Source organism: Monomorium pharaonis, chromosome 10, assembly GCF_013373865.1.
Source record: "Monomorium pharaonis isolate MP-MQ-018 chromosome 10, ASM1337386v2, whole genome shotgun sequence".
Taxonomy (NCBI): domain Eukaryota; kingdom Metazoa; phylum Arthropoda; class Insecta; order Hymenoptera; family Formicidae; genus Monomorium; species Monomorium pharaonis.
Window position 1 is genome coordinate 10,434,843 of NC_050476.1, and position 26,646 is coordinate 10,461,488.

The 26,646-nt window shown below is 39.0% G+C and overlaps 1 protein-coding gene across 1 annotated transcript in view; it reads right to left on the bottom strand.

Moving 5' to 3' along the window:
* Positions 1 to 7,914: 7,914 nt before the first annotated feature.
* LOC118647620 (gustatory receptor for sugar taste 43a-like) overlaps positions 7,915 to 26,646 on the bottom strand; it is an 88,291-nt gene continuing 69,559 nt past the window's right edge. Inside the window, exon 3 of the mRNA XM_036292860.1 lies at positions 7,915 to 8,457. Coding sequence (XP_036148753.1) covers positions 8,101 to 8,457 — 357 coding nt within the window. The 3' untranslated portion in view covers positions 7,915 to 8,100. The remainder of the gene's footprint in view (positions 8,458 to 26,646) is intronic.

Here is a 26,646-nt window from a genome sequence, read left to right on the forward strand (position 1 = left end):
TGAGTGCATACTATCGGAAAGATGCAAGCCACTATCAAGATAGGCGAGCGAGAGATTAAACACGCCATATACGTAGTAAAAGATGATTTCCCTATGGAATACGAGAGGATAATCGGCCTCGATTTTCTGCGCAAACAACATGTATTATGCGACTATAAAAATAGGACAGTGACCATAGAAGACGTCACCCTGCGACTTAAACCATATAATAAGATTATTTTAAAACCGCGCAGCGAAACCATCGTTCGTGCAATAACGAACCGAAACAATACCAGAGTAATTCGAGCCAAAGAAACTTCACCCGGCATCTATATTGGCAGATGTATGGTAGATCCAAAAAATTTTATGTGTCCTATAAGCATAATTAACACCACGGATAATCCAGTGGAAATCACTACATTGATCGTTACCGTGGAAGATATCGAAGAAGATATCATGCAACAAGTCTATGTCGTGACCTCCGAAACGGACTGCGAGACAAAGCTTCCTTGCGGAGAACGCATATGACAACTATTACGCACACAGCATCTCAATCCAGAGGAACGGAAGGCACTCAACCGGATATGCAACGAATATCAGGACATATTTCATTTGAACGGAGAACCTCTGACGTGTACCTCGACAGTGAAACACGAGATCAGCACGCGAGCCGACGCCGTGCCTGTGAACGTGCGACCGTATCGCCTCCCCGCCAAACATAAGGAGGAAGTGAGTACACAAATAAAGGAAATGCTGAAAAATAGCATTATCCGAACTAGTACGATCCAATGGAACGCACCCCTGTTAGTTGTGCCAAAGAAAGCTGACTCGACTGGAAAATCACGACTTTGAATAGTAATCGACTTTCGAAAGTTGAATGATTTGACTATTGGCGACTCATTTCCATTGCCAAATATTGATGAAATATTGGACCAGTTAGGAAACGCCACATATTTCACGACGCTAGACCTAGCGTCAGGGTACCACCAGATACCCATGGCTGAGTAAGACAAGACGAAAACAGCATTCTCGACACCGTATGGACACTACGAGTACAATCGGATGCCATTCGGACTTAAAAACGCGCCAGCCACATTCCAGAGGCTAATGAATTCTGTGCTTACTGGAATGCAAGGACTTAGATGCCTCGTATATTTAGATGACATTGTAATATACGGCTCAAGTCTAAAGGAACATAACAAGCGCTTAGAAGAAGTGCTACTACGCCTACGGGAAGCTAATCTAAAGCTACAACCCGATAAGTGCGAGTTCCTACGAAAAGAGGTGAATTACCTAAACCATATTATTTCTGAGGACGGAATAGCACCCGATCCCGGAAAATTACAGGCAATAAAAGATTTTCCAGAACCACGCAAGGTCAAGGATATTCAATCCTTCATCGGACTTGCTGGTTATTACCGAAAATTTATCAGCGACTTCTCTAAAATCGCTAAGCTAATGACGAAGCTAACTAAGAAAACTGAAAAGTTCTGGACTACCGAACAGCAGATAGCGTTCGATACATTGAAAGAAAAATTGATGACGGCGCCCGTGCTACAATATCCGGACTTCACCAAAGAATTCAACGTGACCACGGATGCTTCCAACTATGCAATCGGAGCAGTCCTGTCACAAGGACCGGTAGGTAGCGACCGTCCTATTGCTTACGCTAGCCGAGTACTAAATCACGTGGAGCAAAATTACAGCACTACCGAAAAGGAGTTGCTAGCCATTGTGTGGGCTGTCAAGCATTTCCGCCCCTATGTGTACGGCGTAAAATTTAAAGTAGTGACGGACCATAAGCCACTCACATGGTTATTTAGTGTAAATGACCCCGGATCACGACTGATTCGGTGGCAACTAAAATTAGAAGAATATGATTTTAAGATCATACACAAAGCCGGTCGAGCGAACGCGAACGCCGACGCGCTGAGTCGAAACGTGAAGCGGGAGGCTCGCGTTACGAAAGACTCTGATAAGATCCTCGCGCTCGAAGATGACAGTGTACACACACAATTAAGCACGCCGATAAAAAATAATGAAAGTATACAGGAGTATACTGAAGAAGAAAAGAAACAAATTCTATATGAATAACACGATGCCCCGACAGGAGAACATCAGGGAATCGAGGGGACAATAAAAAAAATACGCCTAAAACACAACTGGCATGGATTAACAGCCGACGTAGAGAGATACGTAAAGAAATGCGAACTCTGCCAGAAGAACAAACTCTCTCGCAGAATTAAAGCACCGCTAGTTATCACCGATATACCAAGCCGACTATTTGAAAAATGCGCGCTGAATATCGTAGGACCGTTAACCTTAACAAACAACGAAAATCGGTACCTGCTGACATTTCAGGACCACCTAACAAAATTTAGTAAGGCCATGCCCCTTCCTAACCAAGAAGCAAATATTGTAAGTAAGACATTCGTAACGAAAATTGTTCTAGAATATGGAATTCCGGAATGCATATTAACAGATCAGGGAACTAATTTTATGAGCGAAGTATTTAAAAATACTTGCAGACTGCTCAAAATCAAGAAGATACAGACGACAGCTTATCACCCTGAAAGGAACGGCGTATTAGAAAGATCGCATTGAACCTTAGTAGAATATCTAAGGCATTTTATTAATAAGGATCAAACGGACTGGGACGAGTGGATTCCGTACGCTAACTACACTTACAATATCACCCCCACACCGCAACAGGGTATACTCCCTTCGAATTAATTTACGGGCATCCCCCCGAATTACCAATAGCGCTAGCCAAGCCGCCTAAAAGGACGTATAGCTACGATGATTATGCGCTCGAGTTACGGGAGAGATTACGTACCACTAATAGTATCGCCAAAGATAATTTAAAGGACAAAAAACAAAAGTCGAAGGACTATTACGACCGATCCGCAAAGGAAACCACTTATAAAATTGGCGATAAAATCCTACTCTTTGACGAAACGCTCCGCCGAGGGCGTTCTAAGAAATTAGACGCGCAATGGACCGGACCCTACACCATTACCGAAAAATATTCGCACATGAATTACACGGTAAAAAGGAGAAGAAATATATATAATAATAATAATAATAACAATAAATAAAATTAGACTCACCAGGTTGAAAAAAATCACCAGCCGGAGTAATCCGTCCCGCGCATCCGCAAATTATTCCGAATAACAAAAAAAAAGAGAGATAGGGGAAGGAGGAACAAACACTACACTACACAAATTATAACTTACGAACTACAAATTAAAAACTAAAAGAGGGAGGAGGTTCTAGTAACTACTCCTCCGACTCTTCACCCTCCCCTCCCCTAGGAAGTCTTCGCGCTCCTCTAGGGCACCGAAGCCTCGGTCCCACTCCTCCCCGGAGTCGGACACCTCAAGGTCCTCAAGAAGACGATCTACTAAACCGGGAGAAGGAGGGAAGATGTAAGGCTCGTCCTCGGAATCGGGGGCCCCATCCTCATCGGAAATATCTCCCTCAGAGGACACATCGTCCTGCTCCTCGGAGCTCTCAAACTCCGCCGTGTTCTCAACTTGGTCTTCAAAGACGCCGACAATTTCGCCCTCGTCCGGGGACTCGTCATCCAGGGCAATAACCCCCGGATTAGGCGACGGGGGTGGCAATGGCGGCACTAAAAACTGCATTATTTTTTTTTTATTCGCAAGAATAAAAAGTATCTCACACGACAGCTCGGACAAGACTGATCTTAGAGCAGTCCAAGACAGTCGACCCAAAGGCAACATTAGCTAAGACAGATAAACATTACACCTTTCTCACACACAATTAAAGAAGAGCACGACGTCGACGAGATAAAATAATGCTGATTAATAAGATGCGAGGTAGTAATGATAAACCACCTTGCAGGGGACTTCTTATATGTGTCTATCTGGCAACAGCAGCTCGAGGAAGCGACACGCCGTATCAAGTGAAAAAATTCACCCATCATCCGGGGATATACTATGAGAAAATAGGAAGACTCCGACTAATAGAATCGCAATGGAAACTAATAATTAAAATAAACACCGCGTCTTTATCAAAAAGACTGACGCAAATTGAAAAATATGTACAAAAAACAGACAATTTATGTAGAATCGTAGCGGTAATGAATAAAGCCAAATGCGACAGCTTCAACGCAGCCATAACAAAAGAATACTAGAAAACAAATCGACTGATCCTGCGTATAACTGACACATATAAGACGCCGACAGTACAAAAACGAGGACTGATCAACGGAGTAGGCTCAATAGCCAAATCGCTATTCGGTACCGTGGACGCCGACGACAAAAAGGTAATTGACAAGCAACTCGCAATGCTACATGACGCACAACAGTCAACACAGCACGCAGTACAAAATCAACTAAAAATAATGCAGGCGACTATAGCACACATCGACGAGACAGAAAAGACAGTACAACATAACGAATACCTCCTTGCGAACGCGACCAAAAACTTAAAGCTAGAACTACTAGAAAGCGAACGCGCAAACAACATACAATCGAATTTTATAATTATCAACACCGTACTGTCAGAGTTAACTCGCGATGCGGAAGACGTCTTAGATTACGTCACACTATTAAAAAAGGGTATGATGCACCCCAGACTAACGCTTATAGATCATATTATACAACTGCTTAAAGACGCAAACTCCCAACTCCCGGAAGGACTCTATTTTCCGTTTAAAGCGAACCAGGAGGAATGGTCAACTATTGAACAATTCGCAATTGTAAGCGCGTACTGCGATAGCACAAATATACACACGATTTTGCGTTTTCCATTAATATCGGCGTCGAAATACGAAATATTAAATGTAATAGCACTACCTGTGCCAGAACATAATAACACATTCTCAATAATAGATACCAGTTATCCTACCATAGCGATAGACGGGGATCAGCACACGTACATAACCTTGCCGCGCTTCGATTTACAAAATTGTATAAATATAAATAAAGATTACCTATGCGAGCGAAACTATCCTACGAATAGGATTAATCCGCACTCCGTGTATGAAGTCAAAACGTTTCCAAAAACCGATAGATATCACGAAAATTGTAACATTAAAAACATAGCGTCTAACCATAGTTTTTGGATAGTTTTGAGCGACTCGCACTCATGGCTATATTCCGTACAGAAAAAACAAACTGTAACATTATATTGTAAAAACCACGGACAGATAAAGGAAGTTATTGAAAAACGGGTAAAATGACATTGAAGAATAACTGCAAATTAATGACGAAAGACACAATAATAAAGTCTCCTAAGTTACCACACGATACGGAAATAGAAACGTATCTACCGCAGTACAATATTTCTATACTAGAGAATGAAACAAAGCTAAGCACAAATGCAGTGCAACCGATAAAATTAAAAAACATTGTCCTACATTCCTCAAAGTTAGAGGACTTAAACAAAAAAATTATCGAAATGGACAAAAAATTGAATGAACAACCGAATACAATTTTTCAGTCACCGCACTTTATCTATCCAACGGCTACCAGCGGAACAGTTATTGTAATAATATTAGCAGTAATAATAATTGTTATTGTAATAAAAAAGAAAAAACGAAATAGCCATGAGAAGCGAGTCACATTAGACATAGATGCGGAATATACAATTCCCAGATCTATTTTAAAGCGTAGCAGTAGCACGCGTTTTTAATTAAATATACAAAAACTTCGTACCTCCGTTTTTGTTTTTTCAACGGGGGAGGGATTTTGTGAGCGAAACACTCGCAACCAATAAAATTATATTATAAAATAAAGAATATAGAATATTAAAATTATCATATAGCTCCCCGAGGAAGGCTCGCTATCACAAGGTGTCATATGCCTCGTGCGCTGCCGGCCGGTCATCGCACTGGTCAACGCACCAGCCACCTTAAGGAATTTAGCGAAGCCAGCTTAGCAACAATCATGCCACTGGAAATGCATACCTGCATTTTGGCAATTGTTGCTAAGCTCGCGAATATTTCCCGCGCGCCGGATACGCGCGGGAATGACCATATATGGTCATGCGGAGGGCCCGATGTCCCCACTAATAATCAAATCCGCGACACTATTTAAGCTGCTGCCGAACAGCGGCCCGCGGGATCAGTAATAAGCTATCAAGCCGATACGTACGGCCCGCGCGAGTAAAATACGCACGGGTTCGGGACTTAGCCGCAAGCAAACCTCGAGCGAGCGAAGAGACGACGCGCTAACTCCGAGTCACGCGCCGTATCTAATCAAGTGTAACCCGACGCGGCACCTTCGCTATTGTACAACACAAACAGAATAAATCTTTTTATTAAATTTACTTAAAATCAGTTAGTGAGTGATTCGAGGACCCTGCCAACAAAAGCCGCCTTTTTCCGCGAGTTCCTACTCCTTGGGCAGCAACAAATCCCTAAAGATCTTTTGTCGCACCGCAAGGTACGGCAAAAATCATTTGTTGTACCGCAAGGCGCAACAAGTTGCATACCGTTCATTTGCACACAGTTCAGTTGCACACCGTTCACTTGGACACAGTGAGAAGTAATTATGCCGAGGGCACCCTACCGACGGGCTGGGTACGGGAGGGGGGTCCGAATGTTTCCTTGCACCCCCCCCCGTGTGTGTGTGTGTGTGTGTGTGTGTGTGTGTATGTGTCTGTTTCTTTTCGGGTTTCTTTTCGTGTGCAAGTGAGCGGCGTGCAACTGAGCGGTGTGCAAATGAACGGTGTCCAAACGCACTGTGTCCAAATAAACGGTGTGTAAAGGAACAGTGCGCAAGATATCGTGTCCAAAAACACCGTTTGCAAATACACCGTGTTTATTTGAACCATGTCCAAATGAGTAGCACTCTAATTTTCAGTGCAAACACTCAAGGTTAAAGTGTACCCAGCTAACCATGTGCTTCCAAATTGTTAGCAGACTGCTAATAATTTCTTGCGGAAATCAGGCAGCCAAAACTATGGCCTACTGTATCCTCGAATGCGCCCAAATTGCAAACAATAATTGTCATCAAACCTTAATATCAAATTGCAACACCAGAGCAAATCTGTCACTAACTTTGGTGTTCGTTGTCAATCTTTCATCAATTTCAACAAATCTGTTCGCAGTTCACTATCGTGTATTTTGATGACAGATATTGCTATATATTTACTGAATATCTGCTAACAGTGTTTGCAATAACAAAATATGTTTTTCATTTGCTACAGCAGTTGTTTTTAGTAACAGAATCTGTTGCCAACATTTATTACAGCAGAAATGATTATTAGGGTATTTACCCAAATTTCAGAGTAAATTCTCAAAATTAACGGTATTCGTACGGTGCGATGTTTAATTTCCGAGAAATAAGGAAGTTGCAATTTAGGAAATTGTTCCAAATTCGGTGCCTTTCCTATATTAAAAAAATTTTTTTTAATATTATTAAAAGGTACTCTTAAAACTATTCAATTTTTATTTAAAACATTTTTTCTATCTCTTATATAGTTTCAATAATATTCACTTTAAAAGAAAATAAATGATTTTAATATAACCAAAACTCATTAAAATCGGAGAGGGTCACTCGGTTATGTTCCTTTGTATACGTACAACGGCAACACAAATTGTATATTTATATGCGAATTGTCTAATTAAGATTAACTCTTGTGTGGAAACTCGAGGTGTACAACACCCCAGCAAAAATTCAGATTCACTTTTGAGTAAGTTGTTAAATGAAAATCGAACTTGTCGCACCATCTGTTACAATTTGTTAAATAAAAATTCTTCTTTAAAAACAATTAGATTATCTTTTGAAAGGTTCAAAAACTATTCAGAAATTTTTTCGACTCTTAATACGTCAAAGTTTACGCGTGGCAATCGCAAAAACATGCGGGTGCCCCACACCCCATAGTGCATCAATTTAATTTTTATGAAATGTTGCACAGAAGAGTTAATAAAATTTTTTTTCAAAGTGTTTCATCTCCTTAACGTGCGAGACCGCACATATAAAAAATACGTATTTCTGATTTTATATATATCCAAAGCTTATAAAAATTAGAGGGGGACACTTGGTTGTGTTGTAAGTATACGTAATACGTACACAGGCAACACAATGTCATATATGTATGTACCAAATCATCTAATTAAAATTATTAAAAATTTTTTTAAATAATTGATTATAACAGTAAGTAACACGCACCTAATCCAAGATCCTTTCTGAACTGATCTGTGATTTTGCCACACTTAAAAATATTTTCGAGATTTTTGTTAAGCTTGCAGAATCTCTGGTACACATTGTATGCAGCAACGGCGTATTGAACTTCCATCATCATGATGACTATGTACATAAAATATAGCGGGACGTAATTAATCGGACCTTTCTCATTCAGTTTCTTGTTCAGCTTCACCTCGTTGTTCCATGCGTAGATATCTAAGCACGAGATGACGATGGAATAGAAGAGACTGCACAGCGTCAAGGAGATTGTATATCGCCGAATCTTCTTTGGAGAGACAATTCCCAGCTTCTCATCGCACTTTGATGTAATCGAGAATAAATATAAATATAGCCGATTATGAATAGCAGATATGATATAGCAGTTTATAATAATAAAATGTTAAGTCTTATGTTCATAGTAAGAATTGGTTTGAGATATCGGACACAGAATTTTAAAATACATAGACCTTATATTTTTGGAAATGTCATTTTATTAAAATCAGGATACAGTGAGACAATATTTTCTATACTTTTAATTCTATTGAATGTGTTACTAAAAAAAATTTATTAGAATATAAATATATATAAACATGATATAAAAATGCATACAAACATATATAATTAAAAATAAGATACACGTTTATACATATATATATACTAATTTCTTTCTTTTATAAAATTGTTTCATATAAGAAAAATAACACTAATAATGACGAAAAGTAAAAAAAAAGATAATATTTCCACTGTTTTTTACAAAAAGTTAAGTTTAAAGAAATCGAAAAAATTATTCATAGGTAATCATATTTATTTATGATTAAAAATATAACTTCTTGTAAAAGAAGTAGTGCGAAAATTAAGCTACCACATTTAACTTTAACATTCAGGATTTAATATTTAACGTTTTATAGATTAATTATTCTGACTAGTGTAGTACACATTATTTATTAGAAATAATAACACAGGCATACACAAAAAAAAGTAATTGGTCCGGCGAACCAGACTAGTCAATCCTTATATATTTTGACCCGCTGAATCCAAATCCAAGGTCAGAATTGCAAAGTTAGTTCACATTACCTAACTTAAAAAAAATTTTTTTTCTAATGTTGGTTAGGCGGACCAAACTAGTCTATCATTGTATTTTAACCCGCTGAATCCAAATTTAAGGTCATTTTTTCGTAACCTTAAAAAACACCTTGTAAAAGCAATTTGGATCACAAATGTATAATCCAGAGCGTGCAAGCTTGCGTAACCACATTACCCGGGAAAAATTCAATAGGTACGACAAGTTTGAGCTTCTGTGAATAAATAGCGTAGAAAATTTATTCCCCTTTTCTATTATATATAACTCTTTTAGTCTCGAAGGTTTGGATTAGTGAACAAACTGAAATGGATCGTTACAAGTCTAATGAGTGGAGACTATTCATCGATTCTTCTAAGAGAAGTTTGAAAGCAGTGTTGCTGCACAATATTAATGTATATGCCTCCATTCCTGTAGTGCACTCGGTAGTGATAAAAAGAGAGTACACAAACCTGAAAACAGTTCTTGAAAAACCAAATACACAACACATAGCAAATTTGTGGGGATCTGAAAATTCTCACCATATTATTGGGTCAACAATCAGTGTACAAAAAATCCGTGCTTCCTATGTAAATGGGATAGTAGAGAGTCGAACGAACCATTACATAAAAAAAGAATGACCGACAAGGACGTCTTTGCAACCTGGGTCTAAAAACATTATAAATGAACCGTTAGTTGAGCCTTCAAAAGTTCTTCTTCCACCTCTTCGTATCAAATTAGGACTCATGAAACAATAAATAAAAGCTCTGAATAAAAAATGTGAATGTTACCAGTATTTACAAGAAAAATTTTTCAATATCTTTAATACAAAATTGCGAGAAGAAATTTTTGATGGACTTTAAATACGTAAAATGTTGAGAGACAATTTTGTCACTAAAATGAATGAAGACGAAAGAGCAACATGGCAGAGTTTCAAAGGTGTCACAAAAAATTTTCTAGAAAACCACAAAAGTTAAGATTACAAAGAAAAGGTGGCAGAAATGATGGAGAATTATAGAAAACTAGGTTGCTTCATGAATCTTAAGTTGCATTTCTTGGATTCTCATATCAACTTCCCAGTAAATTTGGGTGATTATAGCGAAAAACAAGGAGAAAGATTTCATCAGGACATCAAGAAGATGGAGAATTGATATCAAGGCAAGTGAGATATGAACATGATGGTTGATTTCTGCTGGATGCTCAAACAAAATGTCTCCGTAAGAGGAAAGAAACGTAAAAGAAAGCTATAACACAGAACTTTTGAGAATAAAAGAGTTAGATATAATCTAAAAAGGAATAAATTTTCTACGCTATTCATTCACAGAAGCTCAGACTTGTCATACGTATTGAATTTTCCCTGGGTAATGTGGTTACGCAAGCCTGCGCACTCTGGATTATACATTTATGACTCAAACTGCTTTTACAAATTGTTTTTTTGAGGTTAGAAAAAATGAGCCAATTCGGAATTTTGACCTTGAATTTCGATTTAGCGGGTCAAATTACATAAGAATAGACTAGTCTGGTCTGCCGGACCAACTACTTTTTTTGTGTGCCTGTGTAATACAGCACAACGTTTTGACAGGGCGCTTTTCAAGTCTTATCAAGTGTATTTAAATTCAAAACCAAACGTATATTACTATAAATGGCCTCAGTAAGAATTGTGTAATAAATACAACAAATGTAACTACCTTAACACTTCAACGTCAAACCAGTTTCGTATCGTTCACTTCAATCATTCAGCACTCAGTAAAAATGACGAAAATATCAATAAGAAATGTATATCCGAGTATTTTCGAGTGTGCTCTTTCCGATTCTGATCTTCAAAATTTAAAAAAATTCCAAATTCTTGATGATTTTTTAGATTTAAGAAGAAAAGAACTTACTTTTTACAGGTTTTTTGGTTTTTGATTCGAAATTTTGATCATGATACACCTTTGATATTTGGTCGGAACCTTTTTAAACCGTGCAATTTTTGTTTGAACTTGAAAATTATGTACTTAGTGAAATGAATTTCATCATGGCGGATACAATATGGCGGTCGAAACGTCGAAAAATATCAAATTTTCGCTTTTTCATCGTAATTTATTATTATGTTGTGAGCGTTTGCTCGTTTTGGGAATTCTTTCCCGTCGGTAGTTGGGATTCGTCCTGCCTGAAGGGTTAGGACCCAAAGGGTGAAGGTTCGGCTCGGTGTATGAGAGAAAAGAAGACGTTTCTTACTTGCTTGTTGGTTGTCTTTATTTCTTTCTCTTGCGCTTACAGTCAGCTGTGTTGATGTCACGTAACACTCGCGATAAGATTTACGGTATGCGACGTTGCTCGGTCATTGTTATGATATTCTCCGCTCGGTCACAGCGTGGTCGCGTTTATATATTATAATATCTGGCGCAATTTCGGGGGCCAGTGACCGGGCGTCGATAGCTTCCGCGAGGCTAAGCGTTTCGACATCGGAACGCGGTAGCCTTGCGGTTTAATTTTGCAGCGTAGGGCCTATTTCTAGGGCGATACGAACTGCTTCCGAGCGCGCTGTTGTAATCTCACGGAAGTTATTTGGGACTTCCGTGAGCGCGGCGGATTCTTGTGCATCTTTCGAAAGAGGTGCTTCTTGCAACGTCTTTTGAAAGATGCGTGTCGCAATTATGATAGATATGGTTGTAATCGGCTTACAACAGTTAATAAAATTGATCTGAACTATGCATAAAACCATTCTGATTGATGTAATATAATCACAAAATATTACAATAACAAACAAATATAGCAGAATTCAAATTGGTGCTTCGAAATATTGTATATAGAACTAATAAATATTGTAAAAATTGTAATTTATGCTTATGCAAGATATGCTTCTTAAAATCACATATGTGAATAATAAACATGGAAAAAAATAAACTATATATAATATAAAAAATATAAGAATAATATATAAAATATAAATTACAAAATGTAAAAATATTTAAAAATTCGAAAATGACAAAAAATATTTAAAAATAAAAAAAACAAAAAGATTCTCGGTAAGATTCTACTTTCTCGCGGTGAGAATCGGGCAATATTGATTACATCAGTGGCAAAAGATGTTGAGAAAAAGCGTATGTACGCGTGCACACAGACGCGCACATGCGTAGATAAATGCGTATATACATATTTGCATATTTATGTAGGTAATAATGATTGGCCACAACTCCATTCAAACAAAAGTTATGTTAATATGTACTTGATTGTGTGCGCATATTATCATATACAGTTAAATAAACATAATATTATTTATATTTTGGAATTTTCAAATACACAACAGAAGTAAAGTTTGAAATTTTATACGATTTTTTTGAAGAAAGTACAAAAAAATTCGTGAAAATCCTTAATTTTTACAAAATATTCAATATTTCGAGGCGCCATTTTAGATTCTGCCATATTTGTTTGTTGTTAGTATTATTTTGTAATTATATTACATCAATCAGAATGGTTTTATGCATGTTTGAGATCAATTATTAACGATAAATATGAAAAAAAAGCGAAATTTTTGTATCTTCCCGATCAAAAATTTTTTATGTAAAAATATATAAAAATCTGTAGAATTATGTATCAAAAATGTCCATGCAAAATTTTATATTGTATATTTTTATATAATTTTACATAATTTTATATATTTTTTCATAATTCTGATATAATTCTATAAATTTATACATACTTTTACATGAAACATTTTTTATTGAGAAAAAATTATTCATATGTAATTATATATAATTAAATATAATTATGTATAATTATATGTAATTATATATAATTGTAAATAAGCAATTTTCTTCCCGGCAAAAATTTTTTTTTAAAAAAAGTATGTAATCTATAAAATTATATCAAAATTATATAAAATTACATAAAAATATGTAAAATTAAATAAAAATATACAATGTAAAATTTTGCATGGACATTCCTGATACATAATTCTACAGATTTTTACATACTTTTACATGAAAAATTTTTGATCGGGTTCCGACGTTTCGACCGCCATATTGCATCCATTATGGTGAAATTCATTTAACTAAGTACATAATTTTTAAATTCAAACAAACAAAAAATTGCACGGTTTAAAAAAGATCCGACGAAATATCAAAGATGTATCATAATCAAAATTTTGAATTAAAACCTGTAAAAAATAGGTTTTATTTTCTTAAATCTAAAAAAATCATCAAAAATTTGGAATTTTTTCGAATTTTGAAGATCAGAATCGAAAAGAGCATACTCGAAAATACTCGGATATGCATTTCTTATGGATATTTTTGTCATTTTCACTGAGTGCTGAATGATTGAAGTGAACGATACAAAATAGTGCTGGTTTGACGTTAAAGAATTAATTAATACGTTACAAGTAAAAAATTTTTTTAATTATATTCAATGTAACTATCACTCGTTGTTTTAAAATTTGTGTTGAATGGCATGTCCACACTCCATAACGTTTGATGGAAGAAAGAAATTGATTAAAAACTAATATGAAAATCATCAAGAGGCATAGTCCCAGATAACAAATTGTGAGGGCTCACGTCACCCTCACGGTGTGATTATCACACGTACGTGCAATACCACAATCATATTGCACGATGTGATGGCGACAAGTGTGCGTGGAAGGTGGCACTATGCAGTCATGCATGAAAAGGTATATGAGTAATCAAAAAAAGATTTCACTGTACGATTGTACTTCTTTATGTATGATTGTATTTATCACAGTACGAATGAAAACATTATTCGTACGGACTCATGTCATCCGCACAGTGTGATATTCACACGTGTATGCAATAACGCAATCACGTTATGTTTATTACGTGACGGGGTAGAAAATGGCACTGAACAGCCATATATGATCGATATATAGGGCTTGCTTTTATATAAAGTTTATATAAAAGCAATTTAGCCAACGATATATATATATATATATTTTAATAATATTAATAAATGATTGGCTAAATTAAAAAACCTTCTAATTCCATCGGACGTCCGATGGAGTTCTAAGATTTTGTAATTTAGCTGACAATATTTACATTTAGATATTTATTACATTCATATTTATTTATTTATATTATACATACATACGCGCGCGCACGGTGTGTGTGTGTGTGTGTGTGTGTGTGTGCGTGCGCGCGCGCGCGCGCGTGCGTGTGCGTGCGTGCGTGCGTGCGAGCGCGTGCGCGCGCGCGCACGAAGCATTCTCTGCAGCACATTAATTTGTGACTTTCCACATTAAACAAAAAAAAATTGATTGATATTAGCATGGGCAATATTGACGCGTGGCCAATATTGACGCGTGGCCAATAATGATGTGTGGCCAATAATGACACGTGGCTAATAATAACGTGGCCAATAATGACGCGTGGCAAATATTGACGCGTGGCCAATAATGACGCGTGGCCAATATTGTCGCGTGACCGTTATTGACATGGGCAATATTGACGTGGCCAATCCACTCCGTGGTCATTCGGGATCGTGGCCAATATTTATGTGGCCAATATTGACGTGGGCAAACGGGTGCCACTCAAGGCTACAAGGGAGGTATTTAAGGTGAGTGCTGGGTGTAATACATTTCTGTTTGGCCGAGTAATCTCGCTACAGTAATGGAGTAGACTGTACAGTCAACATCTCAACGCTGAACGCAGGCTGCGGTAAATAACCGGACACTCCTATGTGTCAACCACTTTGGGAGTAAGAACTCTGGGGGCGGGTGATGGACCCGTGGTTAAAGGAAATGCCACCAAAAATCTGGGCATCCTTTTACCCATGAATCTGAATAGCATTGGTCCTGAAAGCGGAGGAACTCGATAGAGAACCAACGGCATAAGGATGCAGAAGGCAACAGAAAACCACTCCATTACATAATCCCTTGTATAATCATCATGGCATTGTCTAAGTCTAAATATTCCGGAGTTTCAAGTCCCTTAGTCGAATCTCTGGGGGGGGGAGGGGGGCGCAGGTTTGAACAATGTTGGGAGGAGAAATACAACGATAAAAATCGCAACATGGAACACAAGGAGCTTTTATGATACGACAAAGGTGGAGAATGCAATTGTAGAAATGGGAAGATTGAAAATGGACATTCTAGGAGTTAGTGAGAGGAGATGGAGTGAAAATGGCAGGTCCAGTTTGCCTAAGTGTAAAATTAATTTTGTTGGCAATAAGGAGCCCAACCATAGGAGAGGAGTAGGATTCATCGTGGCAAATCGGGTGGATGCAGCCGTTCGCAGTTTCGTCCCGCGGTCTAATTGACTGGCGCTGTTGCAGCTCAATGGACACGTAAACATCAACATGATTCAAGTCTACGCACCAATTATCGACAGCGACGACGAGGAAGTAAAGCGATTCAACGAAGATGTGAAAGCTACACAAAAGTTGACGAAACATGAAGAGGTTACTATAGTGATAGGTGACCTCAATACCAAAGTAAGGGCTGGACTATGCAGTGATGTCATTGGATAGTGGGACTTGGGGGAAAAAATGAAAGAGGCGAGCGGCTGATACGATTTTGCCGACAAGAGGACTTGGTTATCGCAAACACGTTTCAACTGTTAGCGAGAAGGTTGTGGGGATCCCATGCAGGCGGGACCATGCAGGATAGATTGTGCGCAACAGATTGATTACTTTATGATCAATAGAAGATTTCACAACGCTGTCAGATCTGTGAAAACTCTACCGGAAGCGGATATTGGAGCGGATCACAATCCTGTTTTCGGTCAAATGTGTATGAGGCTGAAAAAAGTAGTGAAAAAGTGCAGAAAAATCATTATTGACCACCGAAAGACAAAAGAGAAAAGGATCAATAAGAGAGTGATCGCTGATTTTTCGGATGGCGTCAACGTGGCTGACGGGTCGGCGGATTCTGAAGGACTATGGCGGCAGGTGAGGAGAATTCTCAATGAAGCATGTGAAAAACACTTGAAAGCTGAAAGAAAGGAGCACAAAGAACGGATGACGGACGAAATTCTTGGGTTGATGAAAGAAAGAAGAAAGTGGCTGAGCGTCGATCGAGCAAAATACAGAGAAATACACCGGTTTGTACAGAGGAAGATTAGAGAAGCAGAAGAACGTATAGAGAAAGAAAGATGTAGAGAATTGGAAGAGTTACAAGACCGACATGACACTTTGAACCTTCACAAAAAGATTTGTGCAGCTGTGTCAAAGAAAAGAGAAAAACCACTTACATCTCTGGTGGACAGAGATGGGAACCCCGTTAGAATGAAAAAAACCCCCCGATCTGAATGAGAAAAAACGTGTGTGGGAGGCTTATATCGAGGAGCTGTTCTACGATGTGAGAAATGAAGTGCATGGGGCGGAAGGTGGATCCGAACTACTGGACCCGAAATTCTGTGCGATAAAGTCAGATACGCCATCAAATAGCTCAACAGCGGAAAGGCTCCGGGCCGACAATATTCATGGGGAGGTGCTTAAACTGTTTGACGATGATGGCGTGAGACTCCTGATCAAGCTTTTCAATAAAGTGTACTCGAGTGGCACACTGCCCAAGGATTGGCCCAAATCATATTTCATTGCTCTACCAAAGAAACCAAATGCTAAAAAATGTGAGGATTACAGGACGATCAGCCTAATAAGCCACGTACTGAAAGTGTACTTGAAGATTATCCTGAAATGGATATACAGGCAATTATCTTGAAATTGATATACAGGCAATGTAATGAATTCATATCAATGAAACAGTTTGGGTTTAGAAACAGATTTGGCATCCGAGGTGCTCTTTTTGAATTTTAAGTTATAATGCAAAGATGTCTAGATATGAACCGAGACGTCTACACCTGCTTTATTGGCTTCGAAAAAGCATTTGATCGAGTCAGACATGAAAATCTTATAGAAATTCTTAGAGGAGTCGGAGTAGATAAGAGAAATGTTAGTGCTATTGCTGAGTTGCATTGGGGGCAGGTGGCGTTAGTCGAGGACGACGAAACAAATGAAGTCAGGATTAGGCATGGTGTAAGGCGGGGGTGCGTGCTGTCACCGACTATGTTTAATCTGTACTCGGAGAAAATAATAGCAGAAGCACTGGAAAAAGCCACCGAAGAAATATCCATTAATGGCCAGCTTATCAATAATATCAGGTATGCTGATAATCTTCTCCGTGCTAATTGCATCTTCTCCGAAGACTTACAGGCTCTGTTTGAAAGAGTTGGCTCGACGAGCAAAAGGTACAGCATCAACATTAGTTTACATTTGGAATCGTCTCGCGCAGCTCACAGGGTACCTCACGCGTACCCCGCGGCACAACTACCCATTATTATTAGGTGTACAACTTTGCTTCCGCCATTTTCCAATAGATGCATAGCGGTAAGTAGTGGTTGAAATAAATAGATCGTAGACATAATACAATAAGCTTAGGCATTTGTAAACGAAACGCCATCGAAATATTAGTCGATTTGTGTCTGCATTATAAAGTTAATCTCGATTGAAAATGTCAGCTTACGAGCCAAATTCTCGTCATTTGCGGGAGGTTTTAATTTTTTGCTTCAATATGAAAAAATCTGCGGCTTATCGAATGCTCTCATTCGTATGATAAGGCCGCTATTAGTAAAAGAACGTGCCGAGAGTGGTTTCAATGATTCAAGAACGGTGATTTTGACGTCGAAGATCGGCATGTCGGTGGAAGAGAGAGGGTTTTCGAAGATGCAGAATTGGGGGCATTACTTGATCAAGACTCATGTCAAACCCAAGAAGAATTGGCAGGATCATTGGGAGTGACTTAATAAGCCATTTCAAAACGCCTGAAAATCATGGAAATGATTCAGAAGCAAGGAAATTGGGTGCTGTACGAGTTGAAGCCGAGAGATGTTGAACGGCGTTTGTTTGCTTGTGAACAGCTGCTTAAAAGGCAAAGACGAAAGGAATTTCTGCATCGTATTGTGACTGGGGACGAAAAATTCATTACGATAACCCCAAGCGCAGAAAATCATGGGAACTTCTCGGCCATGCTTCCACGTCGACGGCCAAACCGAATATTCATGGCTCTAAGGCCGTGCTCTGTATTTGGTGGGACCGGCTTGGCGTAGTGTAATATAAGCTACTAAAACCGACTGCAACAATCACAGGCGATCGGTATCGAAAGCAATTGATGCGTTTGAGCCGAGCACTAAAAGACAAACGCAATACAACGATAGACACGATAAAGTGATTTTGCAGCATGACAATGCTCGACCCCATGTCGCAAAGTCAAAACATACTTGGAAACGTTGAAATGGAATGTCCTACCCCACTCGCCGTATTCTTTGGACATTGCTCCCTCTGACTATCACTTCGATCAATGACATACGGCCTGGCTGACCAGCACTTCCGTTCTTATGAAGAAGTGAAAGATTGGATCGATTCGTGGATCGTCTCAAAAGATGACCTGTTTTTTCGATGCGGGATTCGTATGCTGCCAGAAAGATGGGAGAAAGTAGTGGCCAGCAATGGACAATACTTTGAATCGTAAATGTATGATCAGTTTTTCACAATAAAATCTTGAATTTCGAAAAAAACAGCGGAAGCAAAGTTGTGCACCTAATAGATTAATGTAAAAAGGACAAAGCTGGTGGTATCAAAACGGGTTGCTGTCCCTGCTGCCCTCACATTGAATCGCGAACAAATCGAGAGATGCAACAGGTTCAAATATCTGGGGTGCCTGGTCTATGCCGAGTGGGACGCTACCCAAGAAATTAGAAGCCGTATTAAACAGGCGAGAAGCGTGTCTGTAAAAATGAAAAAGATCCTAACTAGTTGCAACCTGCGCTTAGACCTGTGTCTTAGGATGATTCGCTGTTACGTGTTTCCTGTCGTTTTGTATGGAAGGACCCCAATTCAGAGTTTAGAGAACAAAATCAACGCTTTTGAAATGTGGGTGTATCGCAAAATGAATAAAATATCCTGGATCGTGTAACTAACGACGAAGTTCTTACCAGAATAGGTACGAATGCTGGGTTCCTGCTGTCGGTAAAGAAGAGAAAGCTCCTTTATTTCGATCACGTCATGAGAAATGAAAAATATCGTCTTTTGCAAGGAATCACACAAAGAAGAATTGAGGGGCAATGGACCCCGGGCCGGCGCAGGATATCCTGGCTGGAGAACTTGCGACAGTGGTTCGGCAAGAGCATAAGGTCGTTGTTCTGTGCGGCCACCTTCAAAGTACAGATAACTATGATGATCGCCAATCTTCGAAGCCAATCTTAGAAGCCGCACGGAAAGCAGAAAAAGAAAAAGCTGGGTGTAGAAGAAAGTATACTAAGGTATATGGTACGTGTTGAGTTACAAAGGGATAAGTTAGAAGGGAGGAAAGGAATAAGAGCGTGAAAACAAAAAAAATCTAGAAGAGAGGGGAGGGGGAGAAATAGCAAGGAGATGTTGGGAGAAGATAAAGGAAAAAGCAAAAGATGGTAGAGCAAGAGTGGTATGGGAGGAGAAAAGGCGGAGATTTTATGAAGAAAGAGGATGTTGTACAGAGGAAGTAGAAGAATTGAGAAATGAGGGTCTGTTAAAAGATGATAAGGAGAGAAAGAAGTAAACAAAGAAAAAAGAGATGGGAGAGGATTAGGGACTCAAAATACAATAGGTGGTATGGAGAGTAAAAGAGGAGGTTATTCCAGAATACTTGAAGAATTGGGAGAAGAAAAGGTGGCAGAGAGTGGCAAGGCATAGGTTAAGTGGTGGAAATGAAGGGGGCAGATATTTGAAGAAAGGAGGAGGGAAGTAGTGGAAGTGAGAAATATTGAGGAAGAGAGAAAAGAAGAGGAAGTGAATAGATGGATAAATGTGAAGATATGAAGTGAAAGTGATAGTTCAGCGGAAACGGAAGTCCTGGTTTGAATGTGAAAATGAATAGAAGAAATGTTCTCTCTCCTTCTCTCTCTCTCTCTCTCTCTCTCTCTCTCTCTCTCTCTCTCTCTCTCTCTCTCTCTCTCTCTTTCTCTCTGTCTGTCTCTTGAAATATATTTTTGGATGCGTAGAAAGTTTTTTAGCTGTATATGAAATAAAAATTGTAAGCGGAGCAGGAGTCCGCCTGTACCTCGTAAGAGCTGTGGTGAATAAAGTATTATATAGAATTTTATGGCTTTTATCAGATGATACATCAATTAGGATCTCGAATATGGAGCCAAGAGCTGCTTGATGCCAAAATTGGGAGAACTAGTGGCATGGTATCCTTTCCACAAATTTTGTCATTTATTTAAATTTGAAAATAAAATTAATTTTATATTTTAAATTTTTACAAACATAATAATGTTATTATTTTTAATGTTATTATTATTATTGCTATTTTTTATTATTGATGTGCCATATGCAATCATAAAGGAGATAAGAAGACCAAAGAGGCAGGTTCGTCCTGCAGGCAACCAATGTTCACATCATCGACTTCTATTTTATCTCGATTTTACCCGAATCTAATTTTTTTATGTTAAAATTTATTTACATTTATTAATTTTCACTTATTTTTACTTTTTTATTATGTTATTTATTATTATACAAATAAACAAACTTGAAAAATTACGTATTATTTTTTTATTAAAATTTATCACTTTATTTTTCAAAATAAATACCTTTTTTGAAACAATTATTATCAAACTTTTTTTTCTTAAAGCGTGATGTCTCAAGAGTATAATACTGTTACGTCCGGGAGACTTCACATTTTATCATACGCTGATCTTTTAGAAATAAATAAGAAATATTCTGAATTAGAAATATTCTGAGGCTTATCAATGGTCAAGGGGTCGCGGAGCCCAAAAACTCTGCGCCACGAGAGAGTGTCTGGTTCTCATAATCAGAAAGAGTCAGACACTAAAGTCATTAAAATTTGGCGGGAGTCAGGTCCCGTTGAAATAAAAGTTTAAATATTTACGCAGCGCCACACCGGGCTCTTGACAGTTTAAAAGCATTTTCGAGATTTTTAACGACCGCAAATAAGCGCGAGATGGAAGTTAGATGAACTGAAAGGGACAAGGGCGCGTTTGGTTTCGAAAGTAATAACATTTTTTTTATTACGGACACAATGTTTATTGAAAGAGGACTAGACCACCTCAAAATGTCTGAAAGATTTTCTGAAACCAGATGCGTTTATCAATTCTAAAAAAATCCGCCTGAAAAACATAAATTTCCTTCCCCTTTCTAGATAAGAACGCCCTGACATTTCCAACTTCCCCTCCCTTACTAGATCCAAAAATTCCAGGTGGAGGCAAGGAGAAGTGGGATAAGAGGAACCAATAGTCGGGGATCCTAATAAACAGTACTCCGAAACCAAATAACCATCTATCCAATGGGAACCTTTAAAAATTAGTTCCCACGCATTCCCGAAAGAGAGTCCTACCAATTAGAATACTTGAACCACCTACATCTGGATCCTCCTCCTGTAAGACTCTACATATATAATACCGAGCAGTTAGTTTTTTTAGTAGAGTTACCCAGCAGTTAAGAAGCAGTTAATTACCCAGTTAGTCAGTGAGTCAAAGAAATAATCATGTAAAATCAGTGCGCGAATAAACTTTAGTTCCATCCAATCAAGAAACTTATTCGACAGATTTGTTTGAGAACCAGTAATAAGTAAATCTCACAATCACAATTTCTTTTTTTGTTCTTTACTTTACTTATCTACTTCCTTCCGTCGGATCCAACGAAAATCAGAAATCTATCACTCACTCGAACTCCAGCTAACACCACCTCAACCCTTTTCCTCACCTTCTACCTGCGGAGACGTTACCCACGGCCCTCGCCTTTCCTCACTTTCCACCTGCGAGGACGTTACCCACGGCCCTCACCCCTTCCTCTCTCCTCTCTCTCGATCCACAAGGACTCACCTCGAGTCCCTTCTCCCTCTCCAATTTGCGAGGACTCACCTTCGAGTCCCTCCCCCACGCTATCCCTTATCCTTTTACGACTACGAGGATCCCCGTTTCCTCACGTAATTATTTAGTAAACCCTTCGACTATTTCCTTGCTCCGTGTTTATCGTTATAACTATAGAATTAAAATGAAAAATTCTTTTGTTTCCTTTTCTCCGCCCACCACATACTTGTAGTAAATAGTATCTGTACAAATATATATATATACTCACTATTGAATATATACTGCGTTTTAAATTTGATTATTTCACCGTTATTATAAAATTATCAAATTACGACTTCAGCGCTTATTTGTATTTTTATATTTTTTTAAATTTTGTTATTATAATAAATACTTTTGTTAATTTTACGTCATTTATTTAAGTTTCAACGACCTCTCCTCATCCCCGAACAAAGATTGCATTGGGTTCGATCCCAAGTTATAGCAATTAAGATTGTTGACTTTAAATTTGGACCTACGAGTGCACTGGAAAATGCAGGATTATAGCGGGTCTACCGGCACGCTGACCTACATTTTCAAGTCAAAAAGTGCGTTCGACCCGAGGCACCTTCTCTCTCGCTCTCTCTTGCGTGCTTATGAGAATGGTAAGTTTCGTTACGTTTTTCCCTGCCTTATCTCCCCTCCATTGAAATAATCCAAATAATAAAGTTTAAATCCCGTAAGGCTGGACGTAACAATACTAGAGTTTTAGCTTTTTATATAAAAAATCAAAGAGTTGTGAATTTGTCTGTGAAAATAGCTTTTTTGTTTTTTTACGAATTTGATTTTTTTTCTTACTTAACCTTAAATTGTATATAAATTTACTACAGTAATGTTTACACCCGCGCTGATGGATGCCCGGTACTGAGGAGGCCGTGTGGCGTTCCTTGACGACGGGCTCCTATTTAAAAACAAGTGCCCTAGTGACTTGTCTCCGAGCTGTCAAACCGTTCGGACGTATTTCTTTGTACTACCGTGTTACATTAAAAAGTCCTCCATTTTTTCCTGACCAACATCGCAGGGGAAACCCAAGAACTCTGAGACTTCTTTATTACGCCATGTTTTTTCATCTCCTCTATTATTCCATCAACTTCGTCTCTCATATGATAAGGAATATGTCGGGGAACCTGTTTTATGAAAGCGGGGGGGAGAATTCGGGAAGCGAATTTGAGAATTAATCCGAAAAAACGTGTTTTTTTTTTTTTTTTTAGAAAAAATGTTAAATATTTGGGCCATGTAATTTCTGCCGAAGGGATAATTACAGACCCGGAAAATATTTCCGCATACTAAGAAGCAGTTGCGTAGCTTTTTAGGTTTTTGTTCGTATTATCACAAATTCGTTAAAGGTTTTTTTTTTATTTCGAAACCTTTTTATACGTTAACGAAAGATAAAGTTAAATTTTTTTGGGGAGAAGAATGTCAAAATGCTTTTGACGAATTGAAACGCGTGTTGTCTTTTTCTCCTATGCTTTTTTTTCCGAGGGAGAAAGAGAGATTCATTTTAGATACCGATGCTTCTAATATCGGTATTGGTGCTGTTCTTTCCCAGAAACAGGATGGAAGGGAACGGGTTATAGCCTATTTTAGTCGTTTTGAATAAAGCTGAGAGGAATTATTGCGTTACGCGTCGAAAACTCTTGGCGATAGTTGAAGCAATCAAATCTTTCCGCCATTATCTTTTGGGACAAAATTTTCTGATACGGATCATGTACGGATCACGTTTCCCTTAGATGGCTTTTGTCTTTTAGAGATCTTGAAGGACAGCTCGCGCATTAGTTGGAGAGACTCCAACAATTTGAATTTGAAATTGTTTTTCGGAAAAGACAGTTTCACGGAAATGCCGATGGACTGTCCAGACGCCGCTGTGAACCTCAAGGGGGTGACCTCCTTTTGGACACGTAACGATTGGACACCGCTCGATTGGACACGTACGATTGGACACGCACGATTGGACACGGCTCGATTGGACACCGCACGATTGGACACCGCACGATTGGACACCGCATTATTGGACACCGCACGATTGGACACCGCATTATTGGACACCGCACGATTGGACACCGCATTATTGGACACCGCATTATTGGACACCGCACGATTGGACACAGCACGATTGGACACCGCATTATTGGACACCGCAGTCTTCTAGTGAATAACATTTATATATCATATGACAGATTATCTAAGCTTAGAAATATCTGGCAGAAAAAAGCTTCGATTTGCCAGAAAAAAAATTGAATTTTAAATATCTATATACGATCTATTTTTAGGAGCATCTCGTTTTGCGTGGAAAGTTTCAAACCTATGTGGTGCAGAAAATGCTCGCACGCACACACACACACACACACACACGGGGGGGTGCAAGGGGGGCCTTCGGCCCCCCCTCCCGCACCCACCCCGTCCAAGTCGCTAACCCATGCAAACTGTATTAGAAATCTGCATACACACACGTAAATGTGTGTGTGTGTCCAATTGTACGGTGTCCAATAATGCGGTGTCCAATAATGCGGTGTCCAATAATGCGGTGTCCAATAATGCGGTGTCCAATCGTGCGGTGTCCAATAATGCGGTGTCCAATAATGCGGTGTCCAATCGTGCGGTGTCCAATCGTGCGTGTCCAATCGTGCGTGTCCAATCGAGCGGTGTCCAATCGTTACGTGTCCAAACGGGATACTCCCACCTCAAGGTTGCAGATATTGTACTAAAATCGAGGAAAATTGTGCTCGAGAGTTGAAGAAAACTATTGCTCGTATTACCTTGGCTGAAGAAAATTTCGAAGAATGGCAAAGGGAGCAGAAAGAGGATCCTAGTTTGTCGATAATTTTCCACGGTAAGGAAACAGGAGTGCGTCCTTTACATTCAGAAGTTTCGGATGTTTCTGCCCTTACTTGTCGTATTGGGACGTTAGAAATCTTTTAAGAACGTTGTCCTTTATGATACGCCCTAAATTTAAAATCCAGCTTCCTTCAATTAATAGTCCCACGAAAACGAGTCGAGAAAATTTTAGAAAAAGCCCATGATTCTTCGTCGGGAGGATATTTCAGGGTAAATAAGACCTTGGAGAAAATAAGGAAGCGGTTTTACTGGGTCTCGTGCAAGATGTGGAAGACTGGTGTAAATCCTGTGAAGTATGTGTGGCAAGGAAGGAAAAGGGGAAGTCCCCTTTGCAATCTTCAATGTTGGAACTCCGTTCGAGAGGGTTCAAATGGACATTCTTAATCCTTTTTTCATTACTTCTTCTGGAAGTAAGTATTTGCTTGTTGTAGTTGACTGTTTTACCAAATGGGTAGAAGCTTTTCCTTTGAGAAATATTAGAGCGAAAACGGTAGCGGAGTTTTTGTTAATCAAATTGTTTCCAGGCATGAGACACCTTTCGAGGTTCACACGGATCAGGGAAGGAATTTTGAGTCCAAGCTTTTTATTGAACTCATGGATCTTCTCGGAATTAAAAAGACAAGGACTATTGCCTTGCATCCTTAATCGGATGATCAGGTCGAGAGACAGCATCAAACCATTACTAATTATTTGGCGAAGTATATTTCTTCAAATCAGAAGGTTTGGGATCGTTGGATTCCTATGTTCCTTCTGGCCTATAGAACTGGCCTTTATTTCTGGCCTTTGAGCCAGAAGCATGAAGCTACTGGTGTGACTTCAGCGGAGTTGTATTTTGCGCGAGATCTTAAATTGCCTCTGGATTTGTTACGAGGGAAATCGCCTGAATCTTGTGAGGAAGATATCCTCATACAGTGGAAGGTTTTGTTAAGGATTTCCAACGAAAAATGGAGGAAATTCATGCGAGTGTTAAAGAAAGATTGGATGTTCGATCTTCGCATGTTAAGGCTCGCTATGATCGCAAAGCTAGACGTTTTATTCCAAGAGGGGTAGAAAGTCTGGTTCTTCAATCCCCGTAGGGTTAAGGGAAAGGCTTCTAAGTTACAAAGTGATTGAGAAGGACCTCATACTATTGTTAGGAGATTGAGCGAAGTAGTTTATTGTATTCAGAAAACTCTGAAACATAGAAGTAAAGTAGTTCATTCAGATAGGATAGCTCCTTTCTATGAGAGGAAATTGGTGCGTTAGGTGAGTCGGAGCCCAGAGAAAAAAAAGAGACGTTGGCAAAAGTAGAATTGTTTTCTTTTTTATCGGAGAAGTTTGTTGCTTGCCTTTTTATTTTCTTTTCAGAAAAAATTACGCGAAACAGGAGGAACTTTAAAAGCTTTCCTGGAAAAGCGAGCGGAATCCTTTCGACGTAGGATCAGTTTCTTTTCTTTTTCTACAAGGAAGTTTCTTTTGATTGGATGAAGACTGCCTCACTCGCGGTTTTTGAGCCGTGGTTTTCCCGTGGGGCGAAGGACAAATGCCGAGGCAGAGACTAGAGGAGTCCTTTTAGAACGACCGGTCCATGGTGGTTACCCCCCTCTTGTCCGAAGGGGAGCGACGATGGCTGAGGCGTAGAGGGTAGCGTTCAATTCGGACCAAGTAGACGGGAAAGTGACCTGGTGGAGTGAAGTTCACTCAGGAGTCGGCTGGGGGAGAGAGCGGTAGTCTCTTCCTTAGGGAATGCCGAATGGTGGTTCTGCTAAAAAGACTTTTATAAAAGGATGGAGGTCCTGGATTTCCCTGT